At 41.8% G+C, this 27,298-nt stretch overlaps 1 protein-coding gene across 4 annotated transcripts in view; it reads right to left on the minus strand.

Annotated features, from left to right (window-relative positions):
- Window positions 1-27,298, minus strand: part of EML1 (EMAP like 1) — a 164,598-nt gene that overhangs the window by 18,264 nt on the left and 119,036 nt on the right. For all 4 annotated transcript variants that reach the window (XM_074996532.1, XM_074996531.1, XM_074996533.1 and 1 more), the window contains 7 exons: window positions 19,990-20,139; window positions 15,040-15,109; window positions 12,408-12,518; window positions 8,222-8,317; window positions 7,455-7,589; window positions 5,196-5,295; window positions 700-854 (listed from right to left, as the gene is read on the minus strand). In XM_074996532.1, coding sequence (XP_074852633.1) covers window positions 700-854; window positions 5,196-5,295; window positions 7,455-7,589; window positions 8,222-8,317; window positions 12,408-12,518; window positions 15,040-15,109; window positions 19,990-20,139 — 817 coding nt within the window. The remainder of the gene's footprint in view (window positions 1-699; window positions 855-5,195; window positions 5,296-7,454; window positions 7,590-8,221; window positions 8,318-12,407; window positions 12,519-15,039; window positions 15,110-19,989; window positions 20,140-27,298) is intronic.

Below are 27,298 nucleotides of genomic sequence, written 5' to 3' on the forward strand. Positions count from 1 at the left end.
TACTGGGGATGGTGGGGTTGTGTTTAAGCGAGCAGGAAGTTTGACCATTTTCAGTGGTCAGAGCAAGGGAAGCCTAACAATAGATAGTCTTACTTGATTTAAAAAACTAACACACTAATCCCAAATTGTCAATGCATGTGCAAAGCCTCTACAGTATCTAGGTCAGTTCATTCAATAGAATATATACTACTTGCTGGACTATTCCCACAAAGTCTGAATGTGCAAATTCCTATAAAATGGCTGGAGAGATTTTAATAAAGAATGTTTTAAATTCACCACTGGACTAAGATTAAGCATGGCAAATGATAAAAACTTTTATCACCATCATGACTTTGGAAACTCAAAGTGTGGAAGTAGCTTAGTATTTGTTACAGCCAATCATTGTAATAACCTGAAATTTAAAAAATTCCTATTGCAGTTAGAAAGTTCACAAAGAAGGGAAGAATGAATATAAGTAACATTTCATTATAAACTTTCCTACAACTTACATCTTAAACTGAAAAAAAAATCTTTATCTAATCAGTTAATGTGTAATTTTAGTTATAAGAATTATATTCTATTTATTGATTTGACTGTGACTGCCACAGAATGAAGAGTCGTAAACAAGTGTATTGATGTAGGGAGCACAGCTCAGAAGGAATTTTTTTAAAAATTTCTATTTAAAAGACATAAGTAGAATTTAAAGATCAGTAATACCACCTCAGTCTTGTGAAGTTTTTGGTAATTTCCATTCCAAGATATTATTTTTCTGTCTTTTCCACCTCCTGATATCAGTGTACCATCTCGCAGCATACAAAGTGCAAAAATGCCACCTTCATGAGCCCCTTGAAGTGCATAGCTTATTCTATTTGTACCTACACAAATGGAGAAAAACCTTTTATTTCAGTTTTACTTTATTTTCCATTTCACCTTCAAGTCTGGAGTTATAGTCAATGGTTCCATGTCTCGTAGCTTAAAGAGTAAATCTCTTAAGTGGTGCATATCTAACTTACAGGTTTTCCTTGCAGTTGAGCACAACAATAATTGTCAACAACCAGGAGAAAATATTAACAATTCAATTATTTAAACATGCAATTTGCAAACAAGCCTGGGTAATTTTCTTCAAGCAATCCTTATTTCTTCAAAATGTGATGGGCCAATGTAAATTGAGACCAGTGCCTTTTTTATTTAAAAAAGGGGCCACTACTCAGCCAGCTCCCTGCCTCCTCCCCTCCACCCGTCAATCCCATGGCTGGAGCTGCCGAGGTGCTGGCTGGTTGTTTTTAATCAAGTTTCTTTTACATGCCAATCAACACAGTTTGTTAAGATCACAACATTGTTTTCTGTTTCCTGTTCGTTTTTTTTTCTTTGGGAGGGGAGTGGGGGAGAAAGCCTGGTGGAAGCAGCACTTGCCTTCAAATGTAGCAAAAGTCAGAAAATCTGCAGCATGGAGATGGGGAAGGAAAAAAGAACACCTGTGCCTGCCCACAGAAGAACTGGCCAGGTGAGGTGGTCTTTGGAAGGGCAAATATATCCCTTGCTATTCCCCTCCTCTCATCACCCAGAAAAGATTTAAAATTGGCTGAGATGTGGGGAAGGTAAGAGTGCTGCTGACCATAGGGGAAACTAGTGGGCCAACTACCATGAACTCAGATTGACCTCCTGAGTACTGTCCTCACCATGCAAAGCCACTGGCTGCTGCCCGCCCAAATGTTAACCCCTGCTCCTTTGTCAACAGCAAATGATAACTGGGAGGAAGGGAGAGGAAACAGCTGTGCCATTTCTAGCCCAGACCTCTCAGACACCACTTGGAATCAATGGCTGTCAAATCTCTTGCTTTGTGGTATGACTGGTGGCGAACTCATAAGAGAGAGAAAGGAGCTGAGTTACTATACCATTTCTTCTGTCTCCCCTAGCAGCACTACAAAGTGCCTGCGAGGAGAAGTAGAAGGAAATGGGCTGACTAACAGCATTCGGGAGGGGAAAGCTCTCATATCACTTTGCCTAACGAGTTCATAGACATTTCCTCCCCTGCCTGACAGAGGTGATTTTCAGTCTCTTGGAATACTGAACAGAGATGCCAGTGGCCTTTATCTCAACTCTCTTTACTGGTAAGACTTTTGGGGGTCCTTATCCTAACCCCACTGTCCCCCAAAATAAATATCCTGTAGGGTGGTATTGTTTGTTTTCAAATACAAAAGCTGCCTCCTGAAGCCCAGGACAGTTTTACTTTCTAGAAATCACAACACCAGAATTACAGGAGTGAGGGACCATGAATCCATCTACAGGTTAGAACTCACTCATCTGGCAACATCTGTAATTCAGCATGGTTTTAGTTAGCTGGCTGACCACTTATCGTGGGTGTGGCCAAGTTTCCTGTGGTTCCATGAAGTTTGTTTCCAGCTACCAGTCCTGGCTCTCACTGTTCTGTTCTTCAGCTGTAATTTACCCTTATGTGTCTCCTACGAACCCAGTAAGTATAAGAAGTGTTGGTAATGTGCTAGAAAATATTGATCTCCCTCTCACAGTCCAGCAAATTCTCTCATCCAGTGCCAGTCAGGCCTTGAGGGTGCCGGATTCAAGAGGTGCAACCTGTACGAGAGTTTGCTTAATAATTTGAGTCATTCCATTTGATTCTCATGTTTAATTACAGAATGAAATGGAGGTGGTATTTCTTTCATTAAAATTGTAGATTCAGATTAATAAATACTGTATACGGAGCAGCAGCATATTGTCACTTTCAGTTGTTCTAACAGCACTGGAACTCTTTTAGGCCTACTGTGATTGTGATACCACAAATAATCTGACAAAGTTTTTTTTGTTAATTTTTAAGGGATCTTATCAACACACAGACATAACTTCAGTAGTATATGTGATCACCATATGGAAACTAGATGTATAGTGTTCTTATTGTTGCATATAGTTATTTGGATTAAAAGAAACTTTTCCTGCCACTCCTCCCAATGTCTTTAACACTCTTCCTAGCAGACTGAGTTTATTTTCATCCTGGGCTCTGCAACATAACATGTGAATACAGAGAGCACACTACATTTCAGTTTGGTGCTATGAATGCCAAACATACACCCGCTAAAACCTGGCAACAGAAAATCAAATTCTATTTGAGGCTTTAGACTTTGACAGACGCCCCCAGAGAAGTCAAGTTTATCCTTGTTAAAATGTCATTATTTTTGCCTAAAAATTTAAAGCAACATCTTTAAAAGAACAATACTTACCTGTACAATAATTATTGTTCTTTGGAATGTGCTGTGCACATGCACATTGCACTGTGGGTGTATGTGCGCCCAATGCACTCGAGTTGGACTTTTGCCAGAAGTAACACTAGGCAGCACATGTGCCCCTGGTGCTCAAAGTCAAAAAGCATAAAAGGGGAATAGCTGTTGCCTTCCTCCATATTCCTTCATAGGCACTGTCTAATTAGTGTCTGAAGCAGGAAGGATAGTGGGGGAGTAGTGCAATGCATATGTGCACGCAATATCTTGATGAACAGCTACTGGTTTGCCTGGTGCTATCTTGCCATACAGTTAGGGGGATTAAAGGATGAATTAGAATTGAGGGCAAATTGGATTAAAACAGAGCAGAGCTCTCTGAAGGGAAAGCAATGTAGGTTTTCAAATAAGACAGGGATTAGGGCACCTAAGTGAGAGGAGGATTGGTCACTCCATCCAGCTGTGTGTGGGATGAAGATAGCTACAAGACTACGATAGATAGCCATCTGAATTCTCCAGTTGAGCAAGGCAGGGAGGTAGAGTTTTGGAGGGATTCCTCTTAACTTGTGGGCGTCCTGCAAGGAAGAATCCCTAATGGGAGGATAATGAAGCATCCCAAAACACTTCTGACTCTTCCTGACTATCTGACCAGTCATCCTGGTCTTGATTTTTGGGGAATGTGGTCTCCATGTCACTGGCAAAGACAGACAGGCAGGATGGAACCAGTCAGCGTGAGAGCTGTCTACTTGTGAAGTCCTTCAGAAAGCAGGTAAGAGGATTCCAGGATAATGTGTCTCTGCATAGCATCTGTGTGTGCAAGGACTTCAATGGCTATGTTGGGCTGCAGACAGTGTTCCACATCCCACACAAGTCCCTGTTCCACGGATGTCAAGAACTGGTATGCTAGATTCCCCCATGCCTCCACAAAACTCTTAGCTATATGTCTCCCTGAACGCGGAGTGGTTTTCAAACTTTTTAATCTGAGTCCCCTGCCTCTGAGTTATAATTTTGGTGCCCTCCCCCAAACTGAAACTGGAAAGGAAATTTAGGTTAATTACTAGCTATACGAACAGTTAAGTATGGGAACTTGCTTCCAAAGGAGATGGTTGAATCTCCTTCACTGGCGGTTCTCAAAAACAGGTTAAACAAACACCTATCTGGGATGGTCTAGGTTTACTTGTTCCTACAGTAGTGTGAGGGACTGGCCTAAATGCCCTCTTGAGGTCCCTTACAGCTCTACATTTCTCTGATTCTATTAAAGTATGTGCCTTGCCCTCATTTCCACGAAAGGGATAATAAATGCAGGATAACCAACCTGAACTTGAAGATCCACCTCTTCAAGTTTCTTAGATGTTGGATGGGTCTAGCCAAGCACTCCTGGGACCTAACTGGTGCCAAATAAGAGAGTTTGCTGGATCAAAGAAATCAATATAGTCTAAAAGCACTACCAACATTTCCACTGCTTATTGGGCTCTTAGAAGACATTTAGGGGTAAATTACAGCTAAACAGCACAGAACATTGAGAACCAGGACTGATGGCTGTAAATAAACTTTATGGAACCACAGGAAACTTGGCCAGACCCATGATAAGTGGTTGTCCAGCCAATTAAAATTATGCCAGATTATGGATCTTCCCAAATGAGAGTGTGTCGGACCAGAAATGTTCAACCTGTATATGCAAAGTGTGAAATTCTCTTTCTAAAATGGCTAACTCATCTCAAAAGTGATGGAGAGCTCCAATTCCTAGCATACGAAGGAACTGAGAAGGAAGCAGTGGTCATATCCCTTTTGCACTCTTAGCTCTAAGGACAAGGGGGTAAAGTTGCATGTTCTCCTAGTGGTGGTACTGTCAAAATTATCTGATTCAAAAGCACTGGAAAGACATACACCCACAGTGGAATGAATATGTGCACAATCACTCAAAGAAAAATAAAGTTGTCTTATTTCAATGTAGTATACAATGCACGGTTATAATCTGTCTAGTCTTACCTTTCCCCCAGACTAAGATGTTTCCACTTGAGTCTCCTGTAATTGTATCACCATTTTCAGAAAAGGTCACACACAGGACAAATTTTGGCTTCTCTTGTTTCTGAATGGTAGAGAATCAGTACATTTACAGCAACACATAGTCCATGCCTCTTAGGTGTATATATTTAATTCAATTTAAACATACAATCCTAATACCGTATTCTTATTTTCCATCTGAAGAAAACCATCAGGCACTTCTATAGGCTTGCAGAAATTAAGTTATGCAAACACTGTCAGAAAACCTAGAGACTTCTTCTGAAAAACAATGTGGAAATTCCCTGAGGCTTAGGTGCTCAAAGTATGAAATGAATTTGTAATATTTCCTCAGCTTAACTAAGGCTATCCTTAAAATGCATTTAAAAATAAAAACGGTTCAGATTCAAGAGTTCTAAATGTAGTATGTTGAAAACTTTGCAGTTACTGGGGTAATTTGCTTTAACTTGGCTTGCTTAAGGAGACGGATTTTTAAAAACAGAAGCCAACTGGAACATGTATAGTCCACATGATTTATATTGCAGCATTTAAAATTTTTCAGCCCAAAGAGAGAGAAGCAGTGGGGACATGGATTTTTGGGGGGATGAATATACTATGTTCCATGCACAGGTGCAGAGAAACTGAGCTACAGGGCACAAAAACATTCAGAAGTAGGGCAGGGAAGTTACTAAGCATGCCCAATAGCTGTTTGTGCAGCTGTATAAGAAGTTTTCATTTAGGATAAGCATTTTTTACTCCGGGGGAAATTCTGCCCCAAAGAATAAAAACTGTGAACCAAAAAGTTTAAAATTCTGCACACCATATTTGAATATTTATATTATATTTGTGAAAATAACACAGTATAATCATGCCAGCTTCAATCATTTTGGTAATGTACTTCAAAATATCTGTCAGCAAGTATGTCTGTAACAATTCAGACCAAAAAGGAAGATGGTTTTGGGTTTTTTTTGACAAATTGATTCCTTACTAAGCATATTAATATAGAACTTTGAGTAAATAACTTAAACTACCTTCATTTAAACTAAAACATTTAAACTACCTACTGTAAGAAACAGTGCAAAGGCATGGAGAAGTCAGCGGCAATGAAAAAGCTTGGGGAGAGGAAGAACTTAGGAGTGAACCAGGTCAGTATTGGGTGTGGGTCTTCTAGGGGTGAGGGCATTATTACAGAATTAGGAAACCTCCTTTATGCAGACCCTGGCTAACCCCTAGCCTCTCCCATTCAGTCAGGCATACCTGCCTCTGTCCCCAAACCCCACCCCCCAGGGGTTTCTGTAGTCTCCCTCCCACATACCCAGGCTCAACTCTGTCACCACACTAGTTCCTGAGCCCTGCCTCAGTCCGCCCCTACCACTAGCCATCCTGAACCACTGTCTGTAATCCCCCCCAACAGCTCTGTGTGCACCACTCTGTGCTATCCTGGCTCGCTGGACAGAATGCTGTGATGAACTTCTACTCTTTAGAAGGAATCTGCACCACTGGGCATAATTCTTTGTCTGCCCACAGAAAATAATTTTTGCTCCAGAAAGTGATGCAGTTCTGCCTTTTGTGTACCAGAGGCTGCTTTGGTTCCAGAATGGCAGATGGTACTCATGCAGCTACCTGTTCTGGTGCCATGGCAGCCTCTGATGGAAAAAAGGCAGAAATTCAGAACTTCTTGGGCAGAATGTGTTTTAGGCCAAATAATACAAGATTTGCCTGACAGAGGAATTCTTAGGAGTAAGCTCGGAAGGTCCCATACATGCTCTGATAGCATAGTCAATCAGAGCTGTGGGAGGGTGGGGAAGGAAGGTTATAGAAACAGAAGCTAAAGACAACTCTATGGCTGACCAGTTGTGGACTCAGCAGGACCAAGAGAAAGATTTACTGGCAGCGTTGGTAAACACTTTGGATATAGGCTACAGATTTCTGTTTCGCCTGCAGCTGAGAAAAACAATCAGCTATTAACTCAGGCTTTATTTTTTATTACTAATATTTGCACTGTAAAAAAGAAAAAAAAACAAACAGTATTTTTCAATGTACCTCATACAAGTACTGTAGTGAAATCTCTACCGTGAAATGTAGAATTTTTTTAAAGTAACTACAGTAAAAAATAATGTAAAATGTAAAATGTTAGGGCCTACAAGTCCACTCAGTTCTACTTCTTGTTCAGCCTTAAATAAACTTTATTGCTGTATACATATAGCATTGCTGTAAAAGAAAAGTTCAGAGTATACACTACTTTACCTCAAACAATCCTTGCTTTTTAATAAGGGAGTTCCCTTCCAATGTCCAAAAGTAAAGGTGTGATTTTCCACAAGTAACTATTATATTTGTATCTGTAGGATGAAAATCTGCTGCAAATACCGCCTCATTAGAACACTTGAAAAAGAAAGAAAGAAACATTGTATCATAATTTAAAACAGAGATGCAACAAAATAATTAATTTACCATTGTTTTCTTGTTATGCACATTAATTAGCTTATAATACACAATTATGTATCATACTTGGATATTTGGACTGAATTATTTTTGCTGACTTTTTCACTTTAAGTGACAGCAGACAGGTATAATAAGCACTTTCAATAAAATAGCTTGAAGGAAAAAGCTGAAATGAAAAGATTTATTAATTTTGTTAGTACTGCAAGTTGAAACATTTATTCAAAACTGTGTCAGATATTCTTGAGAGGTAGCCCTCAAGTTAAAATTTGTTCACAGCACTTTTCTATATGCCATATACATCCCAACACCCCTAAAGTTGTTTTTTAAAATTTCCTAAGTCTAACATTATGATGACTGCAAAACAAAACCCAAGACACCTTTCTTCCCTCCTTCCAAAATGCTCCCCTCATTATTTTCAATCATAAGAAGCAATATTTTAAATTAGTATGTTTATATTATTTGTCTTTTACAAATAATCACAATAAAAAGGTACAGAAAGATATTTGACAACAAAAATTCAAAATCAACATACAAGCAAGCATTTTATTGCACAAAATATCTTATTGTAACACCTTGACATCTGCCAGCCTTTCTTCCTTTTGCCAGTCCCATACGGAAAGCACATGGTCATTTGAATCATCCACGGAACAAAGGTTACTTCCTCCATTCTAAAGCAAAATATGTTAACAAGAATTTATAAAAGAATTCAGAATGTTTAGGTACAAATCTAAAAGTCATTAAACAAGACTAAATTTTAGTCACAGGTACAGGTTGTACCTCCTAAACCAGCATTCTCTGGCCTGGCAACATCTCCTGGACCAAAGAACTTGGCCAAGAGGGCAAGCTGGAGCTGGTGCTTGGGCCCCGTGAGGGGCAGCCATGCAGGGCTGAGGTTGGTGTCCCCTGGCAGCCCTGTGGAATCATGTCCAGAGGGTCAGGGAGCCTGTGGCAGGGAGCAATGGCTTGAAGGCCAACAGCAGAGGCCAGGAAGCAGGGACCTGGGGGGCATTAAACCTCCCCTGGTCCAGCAAAGATCCCTCAGGTCCCAAAGCTTCTGGGACGTTCAACCTGTATTACTACATAACCCTCACTAAAACCTAAGGAAGGTGGGGATGGCTCAGGAAGGCAGCCCTGGGAGCTTTTGGGTGCTGGGGGAATAGCCTGGGGGCACCACAGATGCTGGTGGGTGAGATAGACCAGGTTTTGCTGTGGATGCTCAAGGATGGTGCATCCTGGGGAGGCACAGCAAGTAGTTGGGGGTGTTTCAAGGTTGGTGGGGCTTGGGCAGCTCCCTACATTGCTTTGGGAGGCAATGGCCTCCAACTCTAGCTTCCTATACTGCATCCACTCCAGGCACTGGCTTTGCAGTGCCCCTCGGGCTGAAATCCATGGCCATCGGTGCCACCCATGGGTGGAGGCAGCATATGTTGCTAGGAGCTGAAGAAGTCAAAACTGGGAGGCAAGATCAAATCAATATCTTAGATGCCTATATACAAATGCAAGAAGTATGGGTAATAAGCAGGAAGAACTGGAAGTACTAATAAATAAATACAACTATGACATTGTTGGCATCACAGAAACTTGGTGGGATAATACACATGATTGGAATGTTGGTATGGAAGGGTACAGCTTGCTCAGGAAGAACAGACAGGGGAAAAAGGGAGGAGGTTTCGCCCTGTATATTATAAATGTACACACTTGGACTGAGGTGGAGATGGACATAGGAAATGGATGCGTTGAGAGCCTCTGGATTAAGCTCAAAGGGGTGAAAAACAAGGGTCATGTCCTGCTAGGAGTCTACTACAGGCCACCTATACAGGTGGAAGAGGTGAATGAGGCTTTTTTTAAACAACTAACAAAATCATCTAGGGCCCAGGATTTGATGGTGATGGGGGACTTCAACGATCCAGATATATGTTGGGAAACTAACACAGTGACACACACGCTATCGAATAAGTTCTTGGACTGCATTGGAGACACCTTTTTATTTCAGAAGGTTGAAAAACCTACTGGGGGGAAGCTGTCCTAGATTTGATTTTAACAAATAGGGAGGAACTGATTGAGAATCTGAAAGTGGAAGGCAGCTTGGGTGCAAGTGATCATGAAATCACAGAGTTCACAATTTTAAGGAAGGGTAGAAGGGAGAACAGGAAAATAGAGACAATGGATTTCAGGAAGGCAGATTTTGGTAAACTCAGAGAGCTGGCAAGTAGGGTCCCATGGGAAGCAAGATTGAGGGGAAAAACAATGGAGGAGAGTTGGCAGTTTTTCAAAGGGACATTCTTAAGGGCCCAAAAGCAAGCTATTCCTTTGCGTAGGAAAGATAGAAAACATGGCAAAAGACCACCTTGGCTTAACCAGGAGATCTTGCATGATCTCAAAATAAAAAAGGAATCGTATAAAAAATGGAAACTAGGACAAATTATGAAGGATGAATACAGGCAAACAACACAGGAATGAAGGGGCAAGATTAGAAACGCAAAGGCACAAAGTGAGCTCAAATAGCTATGGGCATAAAGGGAAACAAGAAGACTTTTTATAAATACATTAAAAGCAAGAGGAAGACCAAGGACAGGGTAGGCCCATTGCTCAGTTAGGAGGGAGAAACAGTAATGGGAAACTTGGAAATGGCAGAGATGCTTAATGACTTCTTTGTTTCGGTCTTCACTGAGAAGTCTGAAGAAGGAATGCCTAACATAGTGAATGCTAGTTAGAAAGGGGTAGGTTTAGAAGATAAAATAAAAAAGAACAAGTTAAAAATCACTTAGGAAAGTTAGATGTCAGCAAGTCACCAGGGCCTGATGGAATGCATCCTAGAATACTCAAGGAGCTGATGGAGGAGGAATCTAAGCCATTAGCTATCATCTTTGGAAAATCATGGGAGACAGGAAAGAGTCTAGAAGACTGGAAAAAGGCAAATATAGTGCCCATCTATAAAAAGGGGAATAAGAACAATGCAGGAAACTACAGACCAGTCAGTTTAACTTCTGTGCCAGGAAAGGTAATGGAACAAGTAATTAAGGAAATCATCTGCAAACACTTGGAAGGTGGTAAACTGATAGGGAACAGTCAGCATGGATTTGTAAAGAACAAATCACTTCAAACCAATTTGATAGCTTTATTTGATAGGATAACAAGCCTTGTGGATAAGGAAGAAATGGTGAATGTGGTATACCTAGATTTTAGTAAGGCATCTGATACGGTCTTGCATGATATTCTTATCAATAAACTAGGCAAATTCAAGTTAGATGGGGCTACTATAAGGTGGGTGAAAAACTGGCTGGATAACCGTACTGAGAGAGTAGTTATTAACGGTTCTCAATCCTGCTGGAGGGGTATAAAAAGTGGGGTTCTGCAGGGGTCTGTATTGAGACCAGTTCTGTTCAATATCTTCATCAACGATATAGATATGAGCATAGAAAGTACGCTTATTAAGTTTGCAGATGATATCAAGCTAGGAGGGGTTGCAACTGCTTTGGAGGATAGGGTCAAAATTTAAAACGATCTGGACAAATTGGAGAACGGTCTGCGGTAAACAGCATGAAGTTTAATAAAGACAAATGCAAAGTGCTCCACTTAGGAAGGAACAATCAGTTTCACACATACAGAATGGGAAGCGACTGTCTAGGAAGGAGTATGGCTGAAAAGGAACTAGGGGTTATAGTGGACCACAAGTTAAATATGAGTCAACAGTGCGATGCTGTTGCAAAAAAGGCTAACATGAATCTGCGATGTATTAAGAGGTGCGTTGTGAGCAAAACACGAGAATTCATTCTTCTGCTCTACTCTGCACTGGTTAAGCCTCAGTTGGAGCATTGTGTCCAGTTCTGGGTGCAGCATTTCAAGAAAGATGTGGAGAAATTGGAAAGGGTCCAGAAAAGAGCAACAAAAATGATCAAAGGTCTAGAGAACATGACCTATGAAGAAAGGCTGAAAGAACTGGGCTTATTTAGTTTGGAAAAAAGAAGATTAAGGGGGGGACATGACAGAAGTTTTCAGGTATTTAAAAGGGTGTCATAAGGAAAAGGGAGAAAACTTGTTCTTCTTGGCCTCTGAGGATAGAACAAGAAGCAATGGGCTTAAACTGCAGCAAGGGAGGTTTAGGCTGGACATTAGGAAAAAGTTCCTAACTGTCAGGGTGGTCTAACACTGGAATAAATTGCCTAGAGAGGTTGTGGAATCTCCATCTCTGGAGGTAGTTAAGAACAGGTTAGATAAATGTCTGTCAGGGATGGTCTAGACAGTACTCGGTCCTGCCATGAGGGCAGAGGGCTGGACTCGATGACCTGTCAAGGTCCCTTCCAGTCCTAGCATTCTATGATTCCATGATTCTAAGTCAAAGTCCTCTCATCATTCCAGGCAGCTCCCCCACCTGGTAAGTCCTGCCCACAACCACCAGCTCTGAGCCTCCCCAACCTACTCTAGGGGCTGCCTGAGCTGCTCAGGAGGCCCCCAGGTCAGGCACACTGGCTGCTGCAGAAGTCACACAGGTCAAGGAAAATTACAGAATCTATGAATTCCATTCCCAGTGGTCTTAATCATTAAACACTACTGCCTAAGTAAAAGTGAAAATGTTATTTATTTTATTCTAAAATCTTTATATCCCTATCCCACAGAATTGCTTAGACAAAACTGTGGAATTTTGCTTGAGAAGTACAAGAGTTAGCCCTCAATTTTTTCAGAATGTGGTATGTATAAAACCATAAATAATTTAATCACACATTCAGCACAAAACAAGCGATGTGCACGTTTACTTACAGACTTAGAAAAAGCAATGCAGGTGACAGCACGGTCAAAAAAGCCCATCCCAATGATATGAAGTGTATTCAAAGTAACAGAATCCCAAACACGTACATGGGGCGGTAATTGCTGTAAAAAAGTAAAACAGAAACAACCGGAAAAAAATGTTGAGAAAGAGTATTAACATTTTTTAAAATTTGAAAGTACATGAAAACTCATGTTGAAAGCACTTAATATCATTATTATCAGGAACACCAGTACAGTTCTCCCGCTGTATAATGGCTGATGGACTAACAAATGACCCAGTAATACCCAGACATATGCCTCACCATCGGGATTAACTCAGCAGAGTGAAGAGTGTCCTCAAATCCCAGGTGCCCAGTATTAAGTAGAAGGTGTAAAGCACCTTGCCAGATCAGATCTACAATTAGCTCATTTCATGTCCTACTCCAAGGTCACAGAGTCTTAACTACACAAAACGTTTTTCAGTTTGTAGCTTGCAGGCAAATGTCTAATGCACAACAACTAAAAATGAGAAAATCAGTTATGTATATAAATGACTGGTTAATTACTTTCGACAACAGCAGACAGCTAGCCATTTAAAGGGACTTAATTATTAGTCTTCCTTTTTAGAATATTTGTTAGAACCATCTCTGTTTCACCTGAAATCAATTCACTATATGAAAAATTAAAATTATTTGCATGTCATATGTACATGTTTAAAGTTCTCTCCTAACAGCCCCTTACAGTAATACAAAGATAAGAGAACAGCGGTTCCCCACCTGGAGTCTGTTTTGCAGGGGATCCATTAAAAAAATAAATAAAAATTATCATAGAAAATAAGTTTTAAATAAACTGCAAAATTACAAATGATTTTTAAATTAAATATCTTCCAATCATATTATTAGTTGCTGTCTGAAAATCTATGCTGTGGCTTCTTTTTTCATTTAATGAAGTGTACACAGTGCCTATAATTGGCTTTGATGGGGATTCGTGAACAGTTGCAGGGGGGTGATTATGGGTCTGTACTTGTGAAAAGGTTGGGAAATAGTACATTGCTCAATATAACTGAGACTGAAATGCTTTTTAAATCCACTAGAGGGCACTCCCTGTAAGTATGTGTTGATTACAAATATTGCCTCAAAAGCAGCAAGGAAGAACTGCAAGGAATTTATTCTATCAATAAACTAATACATGAAGGTCAAATGTGTTATGTATGTATGTAAACCTTTAAAGTCAACTGATGCTTTAATGGTGTACCAGGTCTAATTATTACTACTGATCCCTTACCGATCATAAGTAACAAAAATATCTTTTAAAAAACTCAGTATCTTTCAAAAACCACGAATTATTTTTAAAATCAAGACAAACAAAGCTATCAAACTTCTGGGTCTCATGGTCCCATCTCTCCTCTGGAGACACCTCCAAACCTCTTCATGCTCTTTGTAAAGAAATGGGCTAGAGAGTTAGAGACAGACACCATCAGCAATAGAACTACCAATGGCTATGCTGACATAGTTCAATTAGCTTCTGTCAAATTAATACTACAGTAGACCCTCGAGTTCCACAAGGGTTCTGGCCCACACACCCTCACATAACCTGGATTTCGTGTCAGTGGGGGTCTGGCTTCTTCCCCGGCAGAACACACGTTCTGCAGCCAAGAAAGCAGAAGAAAGGTAAGTTCTGGGGTGGGGATAGGGGCTGTTGGAGAGGGTTAAACATGGCAGTGGGATGGGGCTGTGGGAAATGGAGGGGGGGGCTAAGCCTGGGGTGGGTTAGGGCTGCAGGGGGGCGAAGGGTGGAATTGAGCCAGCGCTGTGTGTGGGGGTGGTGAACTGGAGCTCTGCTTGGGTGGTGAGCCAGGCTGTGGAGGGTTTGAACCAGTGCTGTATGTGGGGGGTTTGAACCAGGGTGGGGGGAGTTGACCTGGAGCCACATGCAGGGGGTTTAAACTGGGGTGGGAGGATGGAACTGGAGCCGCACATGGGGGTGGGTTGAACAAGGGTGGGGGAGGGGTTGAACTGGAGCTGCACACGTGGGGGGGTGGGGCTTTGAACCAGAGTGTGAGGGTGGAACTGGGGCTGTGTGCAAGGGGATGAACCAGGGCCGCGGCGGGAGTGGGGGGTGTTGAGCCGAAGCTGTGCATGAGGGGTGGTGAGCCAGAGCCAGGCATGGGAGTGAGGAGTGAGCTGCAGCTGCATGCGACTGATGAGCTGGCAGGGGGAATGAACTGGGGCCAGGGAGTCTGAGCCAGAGTAGTGCATGAGGGGTGGTGAGCTAGAGCCAGGGGGGTGGGGGGTGAGCAGGAGCTATGCGTGGTTGGTGAGTGGGCCTGAGGTGGGGGGCTGAGCCAGGGCCTTGCGGAGCTGGGGCGGGGGGAAGTCAGGGCCAGAGGAGAGTGAGTTAAGCGCAACTGGAAATTGTGCATTTCCAGGGTCTACTGTAGGAATCGGGGGTCAGCTGGGTAACAGTGGGGTCATGTACTCTGAGTCCTTACTGTATAATGGTTTGCATTTTTAATTTTTAAAAGTCAGTGATATAACAGCTGCACAAAATAGTATACTATTAACTACAATACAGTGATACATCTAGAATAAGCGCTTTCTTGTAAAAGATGAGTAGGTTAGTGGAAACAAAAGCTTTTCCTCACTTTTCCATCCTTAGAGGTACCTGCAACTTGACCTGTTGCTATGGTGATCCGGTCAGGATGGACAGCTAGGCTGAAAAAAAAAAAGTCATCAAATTTCATATTTAAAGCATTGATGAAATATTCTACCATCCACATGCCAACTTGCAGACAAACTAAAACACTAGACTGCAGATTCAGTCTTACAACTTCAGTTACATAAATGCATAAAGGTAATGCAATATCGAAAAAAATTATTCACAAAAGAGAGACAAAACCACTTTCACGCCCTTTTACTCCCCAAACTCTTCTGTAACCACAACTCAAACACTAGAACCTGTTAGTGATTTGTCTCTGCCCTTCTTAACGTACAGAACAGTAGTCAAGTATGACTTGGTTCTTTTTATCAAGTTTAGGCTTTGATTACCTTTCCTCTTGCTCTGGAAAAAAGACTATTATTACCCACTTCAAAAGTCCACAAAGCAATGAATTTTAGGTCAGTGAATATAAGTCCGAGAAAGAGAATTCCAGAACTAAGAAATTACACCATTTGACTGCAAGAATCAGCTGGATAAACAAAATATACTCAGCAATTACAACAAAAGCCCTTTTTCCTGATATGCTGGGAATATGGATGTAGCCAGTAAATTAAAAATGCCTGTTAACTAAGAGAGAGGGGTTTGGAGCATGGGGTGAGGGGTTCCAGACATGGGCTTGGGAGGGGTCTGGTCTGGCAGGGGGTTAGGGTGTGGAAAAGGATTTGGGGTGCCAGATGGGGGGCACTCAGCTCTCGTGGTCCCTGCAAGCAGCTCCCTATCCCTGCCGCTCCTGGCAGAGGCGAGGCCAGGTGGCTCTGCTGCAAGGAAGCACACTGCCTCCATCAGCAGGTGCTGCCTCTTGCATGTCCCATTGTCCACAGTCCCCAGTCACTGGGCTGGGAGCTGCCACGTCACCATCCAGGGAGAGGGGATGGAGGTGGCAAGCCTACAGCGCCTTCTGGCCATGCCTGGCCAGCAATAGCAGGGACAGGGAGCTAATTGTGGCGGCTGTCAGAGATGAGTACCTCCCCATCCAGCACCCTGAGCACCTCCTGCACCCAACCCCTGCCCCAAACCCCCCTCCCATGCTCTGAAGCCCCTCCCATGCACCAGCCTGATGCTTGCCCTGCAACAACCATACTATAAAAATGGTCTCTCTGTGTATATCAGAAATGCTGGTTTATTGAGCCTGCTGGTTGGTTAAGTGCTGGATAAAAGTGCTTTTACTGTGCCACTGTTGCAAAGAGAAGAGAAAATAATCAGTGTAACGTTTAAGATGAAAGGCAGCCATATTGCTGTCCTTCACTACAGCTGCTTCTGACTTAGTCATGGAGGCTGTGTGCCAAGCAAAATAAACTTTGAAGGCTAAGGGATGAGGAATTCACTCTACTTCTAATACTGAATATTGTTCACTCTCTAAAACCCTGACCCTGTGTCTAAATAAGCCCCTTCCTTTTGGAAGGGGCATGTTAATGAGTGGGTTTGAAAGATGCTAATGAGGTGCTGCAATGAATATGCAGTGCCTCATTAGCATAGTGGCGGCTGCAGAGATTTGAAAGTGCAGCTTTTCGAATCATGTGCTGCCTGTGGAGACGGGACCTTCCGAAAGGACCCCCCTGTTTTCGAAAGCCCTTCTTCCTAACATCAGATAGGAAGAAGGAGCTTTCGAAAACTGGGGCGGGGGTCCTTTCGGAAGGTCCCATCTCCATGGGCGGCACGCGATTTGAAAAGCTGCACTTTCGAATCGCCGCGGCCGCCATTATGCTAATGAGATGCTGCTTATTCATTGCAGTGCCTCATCAGCATTTTTTTAACCTGCTCATTAACACGCCCCTTCCAAAAGGAAGGGGCTCGTGTAGACCCAGCCTGAATGTTTTGAAAAATTCAAAAAAGTAGGAGAGCTTGGAGAAGACAGATGTGATAGAACAATTAATCAAATTCCAAGATAAAATCTCATTATAAATCAACTAGACTAAGTGATGAATTCATTACATAGAGCATGTTCTTGGAACTATATAAATAGCAAGCTATCCTGCGACACCTTGGAGACTAACAAATGTATTAGGTTATGAGCTTCTGTGGATAAAACTCACTTCTTCGAGTTGCACACAGATTCTATTATAGTACTATATTTAGCCACTTACACAGGCAAACAGATGTTTCATAATACTTAACCTAGAGATATGTAGATAAACGAAACAAGAAGCACTTTTCTGCACAACTGTATAAATGCTAGGAGGAACCTTGAGAATAAGCAAAAGTTATGACCAAATATTGTAACAACAAAGACATAAAGGAGGAAAATACAGATGAATAGACTGCAGAATCTGAACACATGAAGGTTTAATACCAAAGTCAGTGCCGTCCCTGGGGAGATGCAGGACCCAGAACACCACCCCCTCCACCCCAGGCCCCTCCTCTTCCCATCCCTACTCTGCTCCCTCTCACCCGCATTTCACCTCTTCCCTCAAGTGACATGGTCCGAGAGATTACTTGGGGGCCTGGTGCCAGGAAGAGGGGTTGCTCCTCCCACACATCACAGTGGTGAGAAGTGGAGTGACCTGGCCCCAATCCACTGTATTTCCCCCAGACCCAACTCCCAGCTGCATTGCTTAAGAGAACAAAATGGTCTAAGGCAGAGGCTGAGGTGCTCTGCTTCCAGCCACCTGTAGTGAAGAGGAGTGACCCAGCTGGGGGAAGACAGAGCAGACCAGTCTGGAACTGGGTTGCTCCACTTCCTGTGGCTCCCACTGCTGCTGGTGAGGGCAAGGTTGAGGGGTTGGAAGCAGGTCAAAACCATCCAATGGATGAGATGACTCTGACCAAAGTCAAACATCTAGGCTTTCCACCTTCTCTTAGGCTTTGTCTACACTGGCAATCGAGCAACAAAGCTTTTGTCCTTCACAGGCATTAAAGCCTTAAAGGCATAAATCCCCTTGCTGCCAATAACAAATGCTTTGCCCGGGCAAGTGCTTGTGTAAATAGTGCTTCGTCAGCATGAGTGCTTGTGGGAATGGAAGTTTTTTGTAACCAAAAGTGCCTATAAACAATATTTATACTGCTCAACTTGTAGGCATGTTGTTCAAAGCTGTATGGTATAGGCCAAGGGTAAGCAAAGTTGGGAGTGGGCTCTCTTGGGGGGGGGCGGGGAAGGGGGTATGACATTTTGTAAGGGCAGGACAAAACACAGTTGGTTTCTGGGTCTCAGGCTCATCCTTCACATTAAAAATGTTGAAATATATGACTGGTTTTATGTGTGCGTATTCACACTTATATGCCGATTAATAAAGATTTTATATTCTACATACTTATTTTCTTACACATCCCAAAAGGGTTTTTCCATATGAACATAATCAAAATTTCCATCCGTTTGGATTACATTAGACAAGTTGGGGATCCCAGTTAATTGGAGGGATGAAAGGTGGGGCCTGATATAAAAAGTTTGCTCACCCCGGTATAGCCAAAGCCTTAGGCTATATCTATACTACTAGTTTCGTCTGCAAAATTGTGTCAACACGCAAATGTCAACAAAACAAAAATTGCCACAGGGTGTTCACACTTGTTCTCTGTCAAGAGATCATGTCCACATTGGTGGCACCACCATCGAGTGTGAGCAATGCACCGTATGTACCTCAGAGCAGGGTTTCTCAATCTTTTTCCTTCTTTTTTTTTTTTTTAAATAAAGTACCCCTTTTAAAAAAAATTAGAAGTGTCCCCAGTATCTAGAATTTTCAGACTATTTTTTTCTACCATTGCAACACATTGTTTAAACAGCTTAATCATAACTGGTTGATTGGAAGAAACTGCCCATAGGCAATAAACTTGCCATTTGACTGTGCAAAAATGATAGAAAAATTAGATGAATATCAAGTAAGTCCAATTTTTTATTCATAAAAAGGTTGAGAAACACTGAGCTCATATACCCTCTGGAAGAGCTATGAGTACCTCAGGAGTACACGTACCCCTGGTTGAGAACCACTGTCCTAGAGTGTAGCGTTGTGGGGAAACAGAGCTGATCACTGCACATCTCGGGAGTCCCTCCAAGTTCTTCCACAGCCAACTCAGCTTCTGGGAATGGCATCGTGAGTAGCTATATGAGCTCTCCACACTGAGAAATGTCAAAGCAGCACAACAGCCTGTCCCCTTCCTTCTGCAGTAGCAGTATGCCTGCTGCCATGCTCATAGTTCACCACAGAACAGGAGCAGTCTAATGCTTTGCTCTTCGCTCCCCAAATAGAGAAGCTCAGTCAGCTTTCAGATATGTTCTGAAGCTCTGAAAGGGAGGTGGGTGCATGCCGGCAGGACAGCAGAGATCAAAACACTGAGCAGAACCGTAAGGGCAGGCATTGTGGGCAACTGTTGACAAAACAGACAGCAGTGTTTACACTGGCTCTTTGTCAACAATAAAAGAAGGGAAATGAAAAACGTCCATCATAGGGGTGGAAGCGTTTTATTGCAGACAGTGGGCATTTTTCCCACTACAAGTCAACATTGCAATGTATAGATTCTGTTTTATCACTAAAAAGTAGTTTTTGGTGACAAAACTTGGTAGCGCAGACAAAGCCTTACTATGTAGAGACCAGCTATGGGACCCAAACACAGAGAATTAAAACTGCACTTTACAACTACTCTGTGAAAGCATTTTCAATTGTAGAACAACTGAATAATAGAATAATTAGAACATAGAATAATAAACAAACATAAATACTATTGTGATAGATGGACTAGAAATATCAATTCTGGAAGGAAATGCACAGCTATCAGACGAGCCAAGAAGACAGGCAGTCTCTTACATAAGAAACATGCACCACATGAAGCTAAATTACTAAAATTCTCTTTTTAGAGAAGAGACAACATTAATTTATTTTTAAAAGGTTACAGTAGTCTTTTCCAGAACCAGACTTCTATACAAAAATAAGAACGTTTTGAGACTTACCATTTCACATCGTCATTGTGACCAGTGTAATGTCTCTGAAGTTGTTCTTCAACATTGTATAACACAACTACTGATGCAATGAAATACACAGTTTCGCCCGTTGGAAGTAGGTATAGATTACTGCGACAATCACGTCCCCGGTATCCATAGCTAGCATGCTTGTTAAAATGAAATAACATTATTTCTTTTGAATTAAGAGACTGATGTATGGAAAATAACTTATTGTAGCCCCTGCTGTACAGTGTAAACATTCCAGATCCCTGAAAACTTGCAAGGTAAGCAATATACTTTCACAGTGATTCTTCCTGTCTTTACTGTCATTTGACTTTTGGGCAAACTACAGGTTGAAACATTACTAGCTTTGTTTCAAGTGCATTTAGTATGTAAATTGATTGGTTATATGAATCATTTGAGCTGGAAGAGAACTCTAGTAGGTCACCCAGTACATTTCTCTGCATCATATTAGGACTGATGGCCTTATACTTTGTTCAGGGTGATTGATTCATTATCCTCATTTACAGTTTCAAATCCATCTGGATTGTAAGGAGTTGCATCATACATTTCAATTAACTAGAATATTTATTTAAAAGGCAAAGGGCCAGATCTTGATACCAGTCACATCAGTGATAAATAAAACAGTCCATCCTTGTCCACAATGATTGGAGGATAAAATATGTATTCATTTCTATATATTTTTATTATTAAAATCACTTCTAAACCACAGTACGTGATGTATACTGAACTTTATAAGTGTGAGCTCTACCTCAAAAAGCTTGCAATCTAGTTGTACATACTAAAAAACTGGGGAAAAATAGAGCACTGTGTTTAATTAATACTGTGTGTTATTGGCTGTCAAACTTTACCATAACACAACCCCTTCTTTCCATACTAAACCAACCGGGAATATCTTCCCATTTAGCCAGGACTTAGCTGAGACCACACTCTCCCATATCTGTGAGGTAGCCATGAGCCCCTGATGCCTCTTTGTTACATATTTGAGTAAGATGACTTAATTTGGCCAGATTGTGATCTGACCCAGCAGTACCAATCCAACGGGTCTAGTGAAGACATGCTAAATCAATAGGAAACCAATATCCCATCTCTCCCCAAGAAGTGTAATGGCAGGAAACAGAAGATGCTCTCCCACTGCCACAGCGCAGTATAGCCCCGTGGTAAGTGGATCTAACTATGTCAGTTATGTAATTGAAGTTGTGCGAGATCCATTTGCTGTGGAAGTACAGACCAACCCTTAGATACAGCTTTTCCTAGCCATCTACATAATTATCATTCTCATCCAGGTTCTCATCATCTTGTAACTAAATTAGTGAAACATCCCTCTTCCTGGCCTTGGAAAATGAAATCTTTCCTGGATCACATCTAGTCATAACACTGATGCAAGGCTCTCCTAGACCAGTGCTTGACTATATCACCCTTCTCTTTACATCTCTCCACTGGCTCCCACATCTTTATTGTATTGAACTTATGTAAGCAGGATGTGAATGAGCTCTCCTGGACATCTAGTGATAAATAATGTGTGTGTGGAGGAGGGCAAAGTGTTGGGGAGACCTCAAGAGTAGACTGCTTAGACACACGCTCTGCCTAGGTTATCAGATCTACATTGAAAAAGTGATCAATTTTGACCGGGGTTAAAATTCCCTTTTATTATTGAATGTAGGGGAAATCAAATGTTGTTATCCTTATTGCATAAGTAAAGGGCAAAAGGTCTGTATTTAATCTTCCCTAATGGAATGGTCACTCTAATGTTAATATCAGTCATTTAAATTGTGTCTGCACTAGCCTCCCTTCTTTGAAGGGGGCATGTAATCAGCTTGAGTAGAGCATACTAATGAAGTGCTGTGATGAATATGCAGCACCTCATTAGGCTAATTCTCCCTACATCAACTTCAAAGTTGCAAACTTTGAAGCACCAGCATGCCGTGTAGCCACAGGCACTTTTGGGGAGTAAGGGCACTTCGAAGTTGCACGGGTACTTTGAAGTGCTCATGGCTACACAGCATGCTGGCGTTTGCAACTTCAAAACGGCCGTGGAGATAATTAGCCTAATGAAGTGCTGCATATTCATCACAGCACTTCATTAGTATCTTCCACTCAGGCTGATTACCATGGCCCCCTCGAAGAATGGGGATAGTGTAGACACAGCCTAAGCGTAGGGTCCTGACACCATATCCAAGAGTCAGAGGCAACAGAGTCAGATGTTTCCACCTGGTAGTGTGGACCTTTTTAAAGAGCTCCAGAAGCCATTTAACCCTTCCCGCATGAAATGTTTGAAAAGACAGAGCTGACTAGGCTGATTTGAAAGTCATGGTTCTTCCTCAGTAACTCCTAGAGCTGAGCTCAAAGATAACCTTATTCAAGGGAGTGGAATCTTAGCCCTGGTACAGAGACAGTCGTGAGGTGAAAAGACAACTCAGCAGGTGCAGCAGCTCAGAAAAATCACTGAGAAGTGGGCCAAGTGGTGGAACCTAAGAATACAGCATCACAGATACAAGCAATAGTAATGATGGCAGTTGTAAACAGTGACAGTTATTGCAACTGTGATATGCAGAAACATTGACAGACAAACAGCAGAAGAGTCTGAAGTGACAGCGATGGGCAGGGATGGAAGCATTGCTCTCTGATCAGGAGTGGGAGGTGATCCCAAGCACACACATCCCCAGACTCTGGAGAGGTTGCTGATCTTAGATAACAAACTGAGTGAAGTGTAGCAGAAGCAAAAGGGGAGTGGCATGGTTAAAAGACATTCATCCCTTGGACTTTCATGCTGCAAGGTGGGAAACCAAGAAATGGACGCTGCTCAAGATACTTTGGACAGGTTTTTCAAGTCATTGTTGCAGTGTTTTCCCAAATTAATGGTGTGTTTTCTTCTTTTAACAACAGTTTGTTTGCTTTGCATAGAATCAGTGACTGCTAGTGGGGAAATCCTGTCTCTCAGACACACCCGAAGTGGTGTTTTAATTTCTCAAGATTAAAGGATGGTGGTTCAAACTGATCGAGTTTTGTGTTATTAAGAGAATTCCTGGGTGTTGAAACCAAGCCTTTTTTGCTGCCTCCACCACTTGGCAGAAGCATTTCACATATGCCAGTTGTTCTCATATGTCCCATCCTTCCTCTTGAGATGTTGATGCTTACCTCCAATTAGAGAATGCCTGTTATGACAGGGACATGGGTGGGGAGATTCAGTAGAAGTCAGGGTGGACTGTAGTCCAGAAAGCCAGAGTCCAAGACAGGCCAGATGCCAAATCAAGAATGAGGCATAAGGAGACAGGCAGAGTCAGAAATTGGAGTCTGGGCTTTTATATGCAGGGTCTGAAGCAGAGACAGGTAGAAAAATTGTGTTGTTGCTCAGACAGCTCTCAGTCATAGCTTCCTGGGTGCCAGCCAGTCAGTGGGTTGCTACGAGTTTCCACTTCAGTCCTGCTTGGTTATACCTCCTACTGAATCCAGCCTCACAGGAGCCGAGTCTAAGCTTACTGAGGTGATATAGTGGCATCAAGCAGACTGGAAACTCCATAGTCCCACCTCTGAATGATCTTACAGTGCCAGCCTCCACTATCCACCTTTAAATTTAAACAAGCACCTTTGTGCTTCCTCATGTGCTGCTTCTCCTGTTTGAAAGGAGTACCCCATAAACATCTGCAAAACTATCCTCTTTAAAACCTTCCTTTGCCAACACGCATACACAATCTTGACAACGGTTAGGTCTCTGATGTGCTGAGATCACTACCTATCATGCTGACCACTATTATTGCACTGTTCCTTTGACCAGCCCCTTCCGCTGTCTGTATCCAGCCACTGTTTTCTGCCTTACACTTAACTGACCCTTCATGTGCTCTGGTGACTGCCAGTGCAATGAAATAAATCCTGCATACACAATGAACAGGAATTAACTCAATGGACAAAAAAAGAAATACGTGCAAATGGACAGAATGTTTTAGTACCCTTAATTGCCATTCAAAATTTCCAAGGATGCAATTAATCCTTTTTCACTACATCCATTAAAAGGAGAACTCACACTACCCTTATGAAAAGGCAACAGCAATCAAGCAGATGTCACAAATCAAAACATTCAGACTGGATGACATACTAGCAGGTATCTATAAGTAGATTGGCTAACACACAAGAAGGCACACTGCTCTCTTACATTATCTGGAATAGGTGCAACAGGATTTTAAGGATGGCAGCAGCATCCACCTCTATACACATTAGAGGGGTACAGCAAACTGATAATCACTGTGACATTTCCCTGCTCTCTGTTGCTAGGAAAATTCTTGCATGGGTCAGACTGAACACCTGTCTTGCAGAAATAATCTATGACAAGTATGCTTGGAATGGCTTCTGGTCTGGATGGAGCACTATAGACATGATCTTCACAACCCATCAGCTTCTGGATGAGTGCTGGGAGCAACACTGTACAGTCTTCACCAACTTAGTTAAAGCTCTGGACTCTAAATCATGCAGATTTCTGGAAATTTTTATTCTTGGGTGCCCTCCAAAATTTATTTGTGTTCTTCATTTCTTCCATGATGTGATGATGGCTAGAGTGGTAGAAAATGGTGAGATACTAGACCACTTTACAATCATCAGTAGCACCAAAGAATGTTGCCTGTTGGCTATTTTCATTTTTTTTTTGTTTTGTTTTTTTGGCTATGCTTATGGATGCATTTCAGGACATTGACAGAAGAGTATTTATCCAGTTTTGCATTCACAAGAGTTATTCTATCTGAAATATTTCTGTGTTCACATGGAAGTAGCAGATTTATTCATTAAGGAGATTTCATTTGCTGATGACTGTGCACTGGTTGCTCACTTTATTGATAACATTCAGTTTATATCAGATCACTTTGCTAGTGCAGTCAATCATGTTGGTTTCAAAATCAGATTAAAGGAAACTGAAGAACAGTATCAAACTGTGCCCAGGAATGCACATGTCTGCTACTTATTAATATTAATAATGCTCCTCTTAAAATAGCAGAAAAGTTTTGCTACTTAGACAGCGTGCTGTCACAGAATGCCACAACCAAGGATGAGATTACTCATCACAAAGCCAAGGCCAGTTCTGAATTTGGAATGCTCTCCCACCACCTACGAAAGTAAGGATGTAGTAAGAAGCACTAAGCCACGGGCCAGCAACCTTTCCAAGGTGGAGTGCTGTAATTTGACCTTTTGACGATCCAAGTGACGGTGATACATTTTAAAGTCACTAATAGTCCTACTTACAACAGCTTCATAAATAAATAAAGTAGAAAAAGCAGTCAAGTAGCACTTTAAAGACTAGCAAAATAGTTTATTGGGTGAGGACTGCTTTTTGTTTTGATAGTGTATAGACTAGCACGGCTTCCTCTCTGTTACAAATAAAGTAGAGCTTTACTGTTCTGATGGTGTTTGGTAACATTAGCTTGTCTTTTGTTACTCCACAGGCCACATGGTTTTGAGCAAGCTCCTGGCTGCATGGTGGAGGAGGAGTGGGGCTGAGCTTCCACCTCACATACTGATGAAAATCAGCTCGTGTGCTACTCTTTGGCTGACCCCTGCACCAAGCTATATGTCTACTTGAGAGCTGTTCTTATAATTCTTCTATATGGTTGTGAGATTTGGACAACATGGTACTGCCACATTAGGAAACTTGATCAATTCCACATAGACTGTCTTCAGTCTGTTTGCAGGATCAAATGGTCTGTTTGCAGGATCAAATGGATCAAAAGGACAAGATTACCAATAGCATAGACCCCAACTTATGTGGTGGGTGCATTCTTGCACAACCCCATGTAAGTCAAATGTTGCACAACCTGGGGGAGCCAGTAAACTGACAAGAGCAGCAGTGCCGGCCAGTTTCCTGTCTCCGGTGACTGGCCTGGCTCTGGACTGCCCGCCACTTACAAGACAGGGGAAACTGACTAGCGCTCATGCGATGGCCAGTTTCCCCACTCCTCTATGGGCGGCAGCCTGACTCTTGGCTGTGCCGAGAGTCAGGCTCTCAGCTGCCGTCACTGACAGGAGCGACGAAACTAACCAGGGCAGCAATGCTGGTCATTTTATCCACGCCTCTGAGTGGAATTAACCTAAGATACATGCAATTCGAGTGCCTGTATCTCAGGGGTCTACTATATTGAAAACTTTAATTGTTGCTGAATGTCTGGCATTCAAAGAATGATCATATAAGCTCAGCAGCATTGGTCGGAACATCTTGTTTGTATGGGCAAACTGAGAATACCAAAAGCCATACTTTATGATTATCTAAAGCAATGCACTTGTTTTCTTGGAGACCATGACAAACAATACAAACTTGAAATCATGTCAGGCTGATTTGAGCAACTGAGCAAGATGGCTGAACCAAGGCTGTTTGCACTAGTCTTATTGTTCTGACGTTACACATACATGTTCACCTACAATATTTGCTGAACTGACACTGATGTGAGACTCCATTATTGTCTTATTCAGGTTGCAATATGTTTAGGAGATGGACTATTGTCTTGTTCTGTTTGTACAGCATCTAGCACAAAAGTGTCCTGACACATAACTAGGGCTCCCAAGTGTTACAGTAATAAAAATAATAAAAATAGTAACATCTTCGTTCCCATATTCTGCAAAGATTTACGTATCATTTTAACTTCTAAGCCTGCAAACAGTCCCACTGAGTACAACCAAAGAAAGAAATGCCTGAAACAAAACTTCTGCATGTTATTCTTTGGAAATATTTTTTCTTCTCTAATGTCAAACCTTCCAACTACCTAGCACTGGCTTGTTAACCTTTGAGATAATACCATGGGAGGAAAACTTTAGCTTTCTAATAGCTTATACTATGGATATAACGCTTTAAAAATAAGCATTCAAATCCTGTCAACACCTACTTATCTCTAAAACTTTAATCATGGGAATACTCACACTGAAGTCATGGCCTATCCCCATCCCAGCTTTCATATTTTTATACAATATTGAAACATTGTTCGTGGACTAGTGGCCAGGGTCTATCTCCATGAAGCCTTCCTCGATGATTTTTTAAATTTTCTAACAAGTACCTCTGAGCACTCTCCCATGCTTGCCTTATGATAATAAAAATGTGTTTAGTGATCACATTATCCCCCACCAAGTAACTATTCAAGTATCGTCTCTACTGTGACACAATAGGTGACTGGCACCTAGGTGTGGATATCTAAGTATAACTTAAGGCTCCGTTTTAAAAAAATGATCTTTATTCTAACTACACCAAAGAGAATTTGTCATGTACAAGAATGTCCTATAAGATCTGTTGTACTATCAGTGTAACACAATTATAGCACCTTTTAAAAAA

The sequence above is a fragment of the Carettochelys insculpta genome, chromosome 6, assembly GCF_033958435.1.
Source record: "Carettochelys insculpta isolate YL-2023 chromosome 6, ASM3395843v1, whole genome shotgun sequence".
Lineage (NCBI taxonomy): Eukaryota > Metazoa > Chordata > Testudines > Carettochelyidae > Carettochelys > Carettochelys insculpta.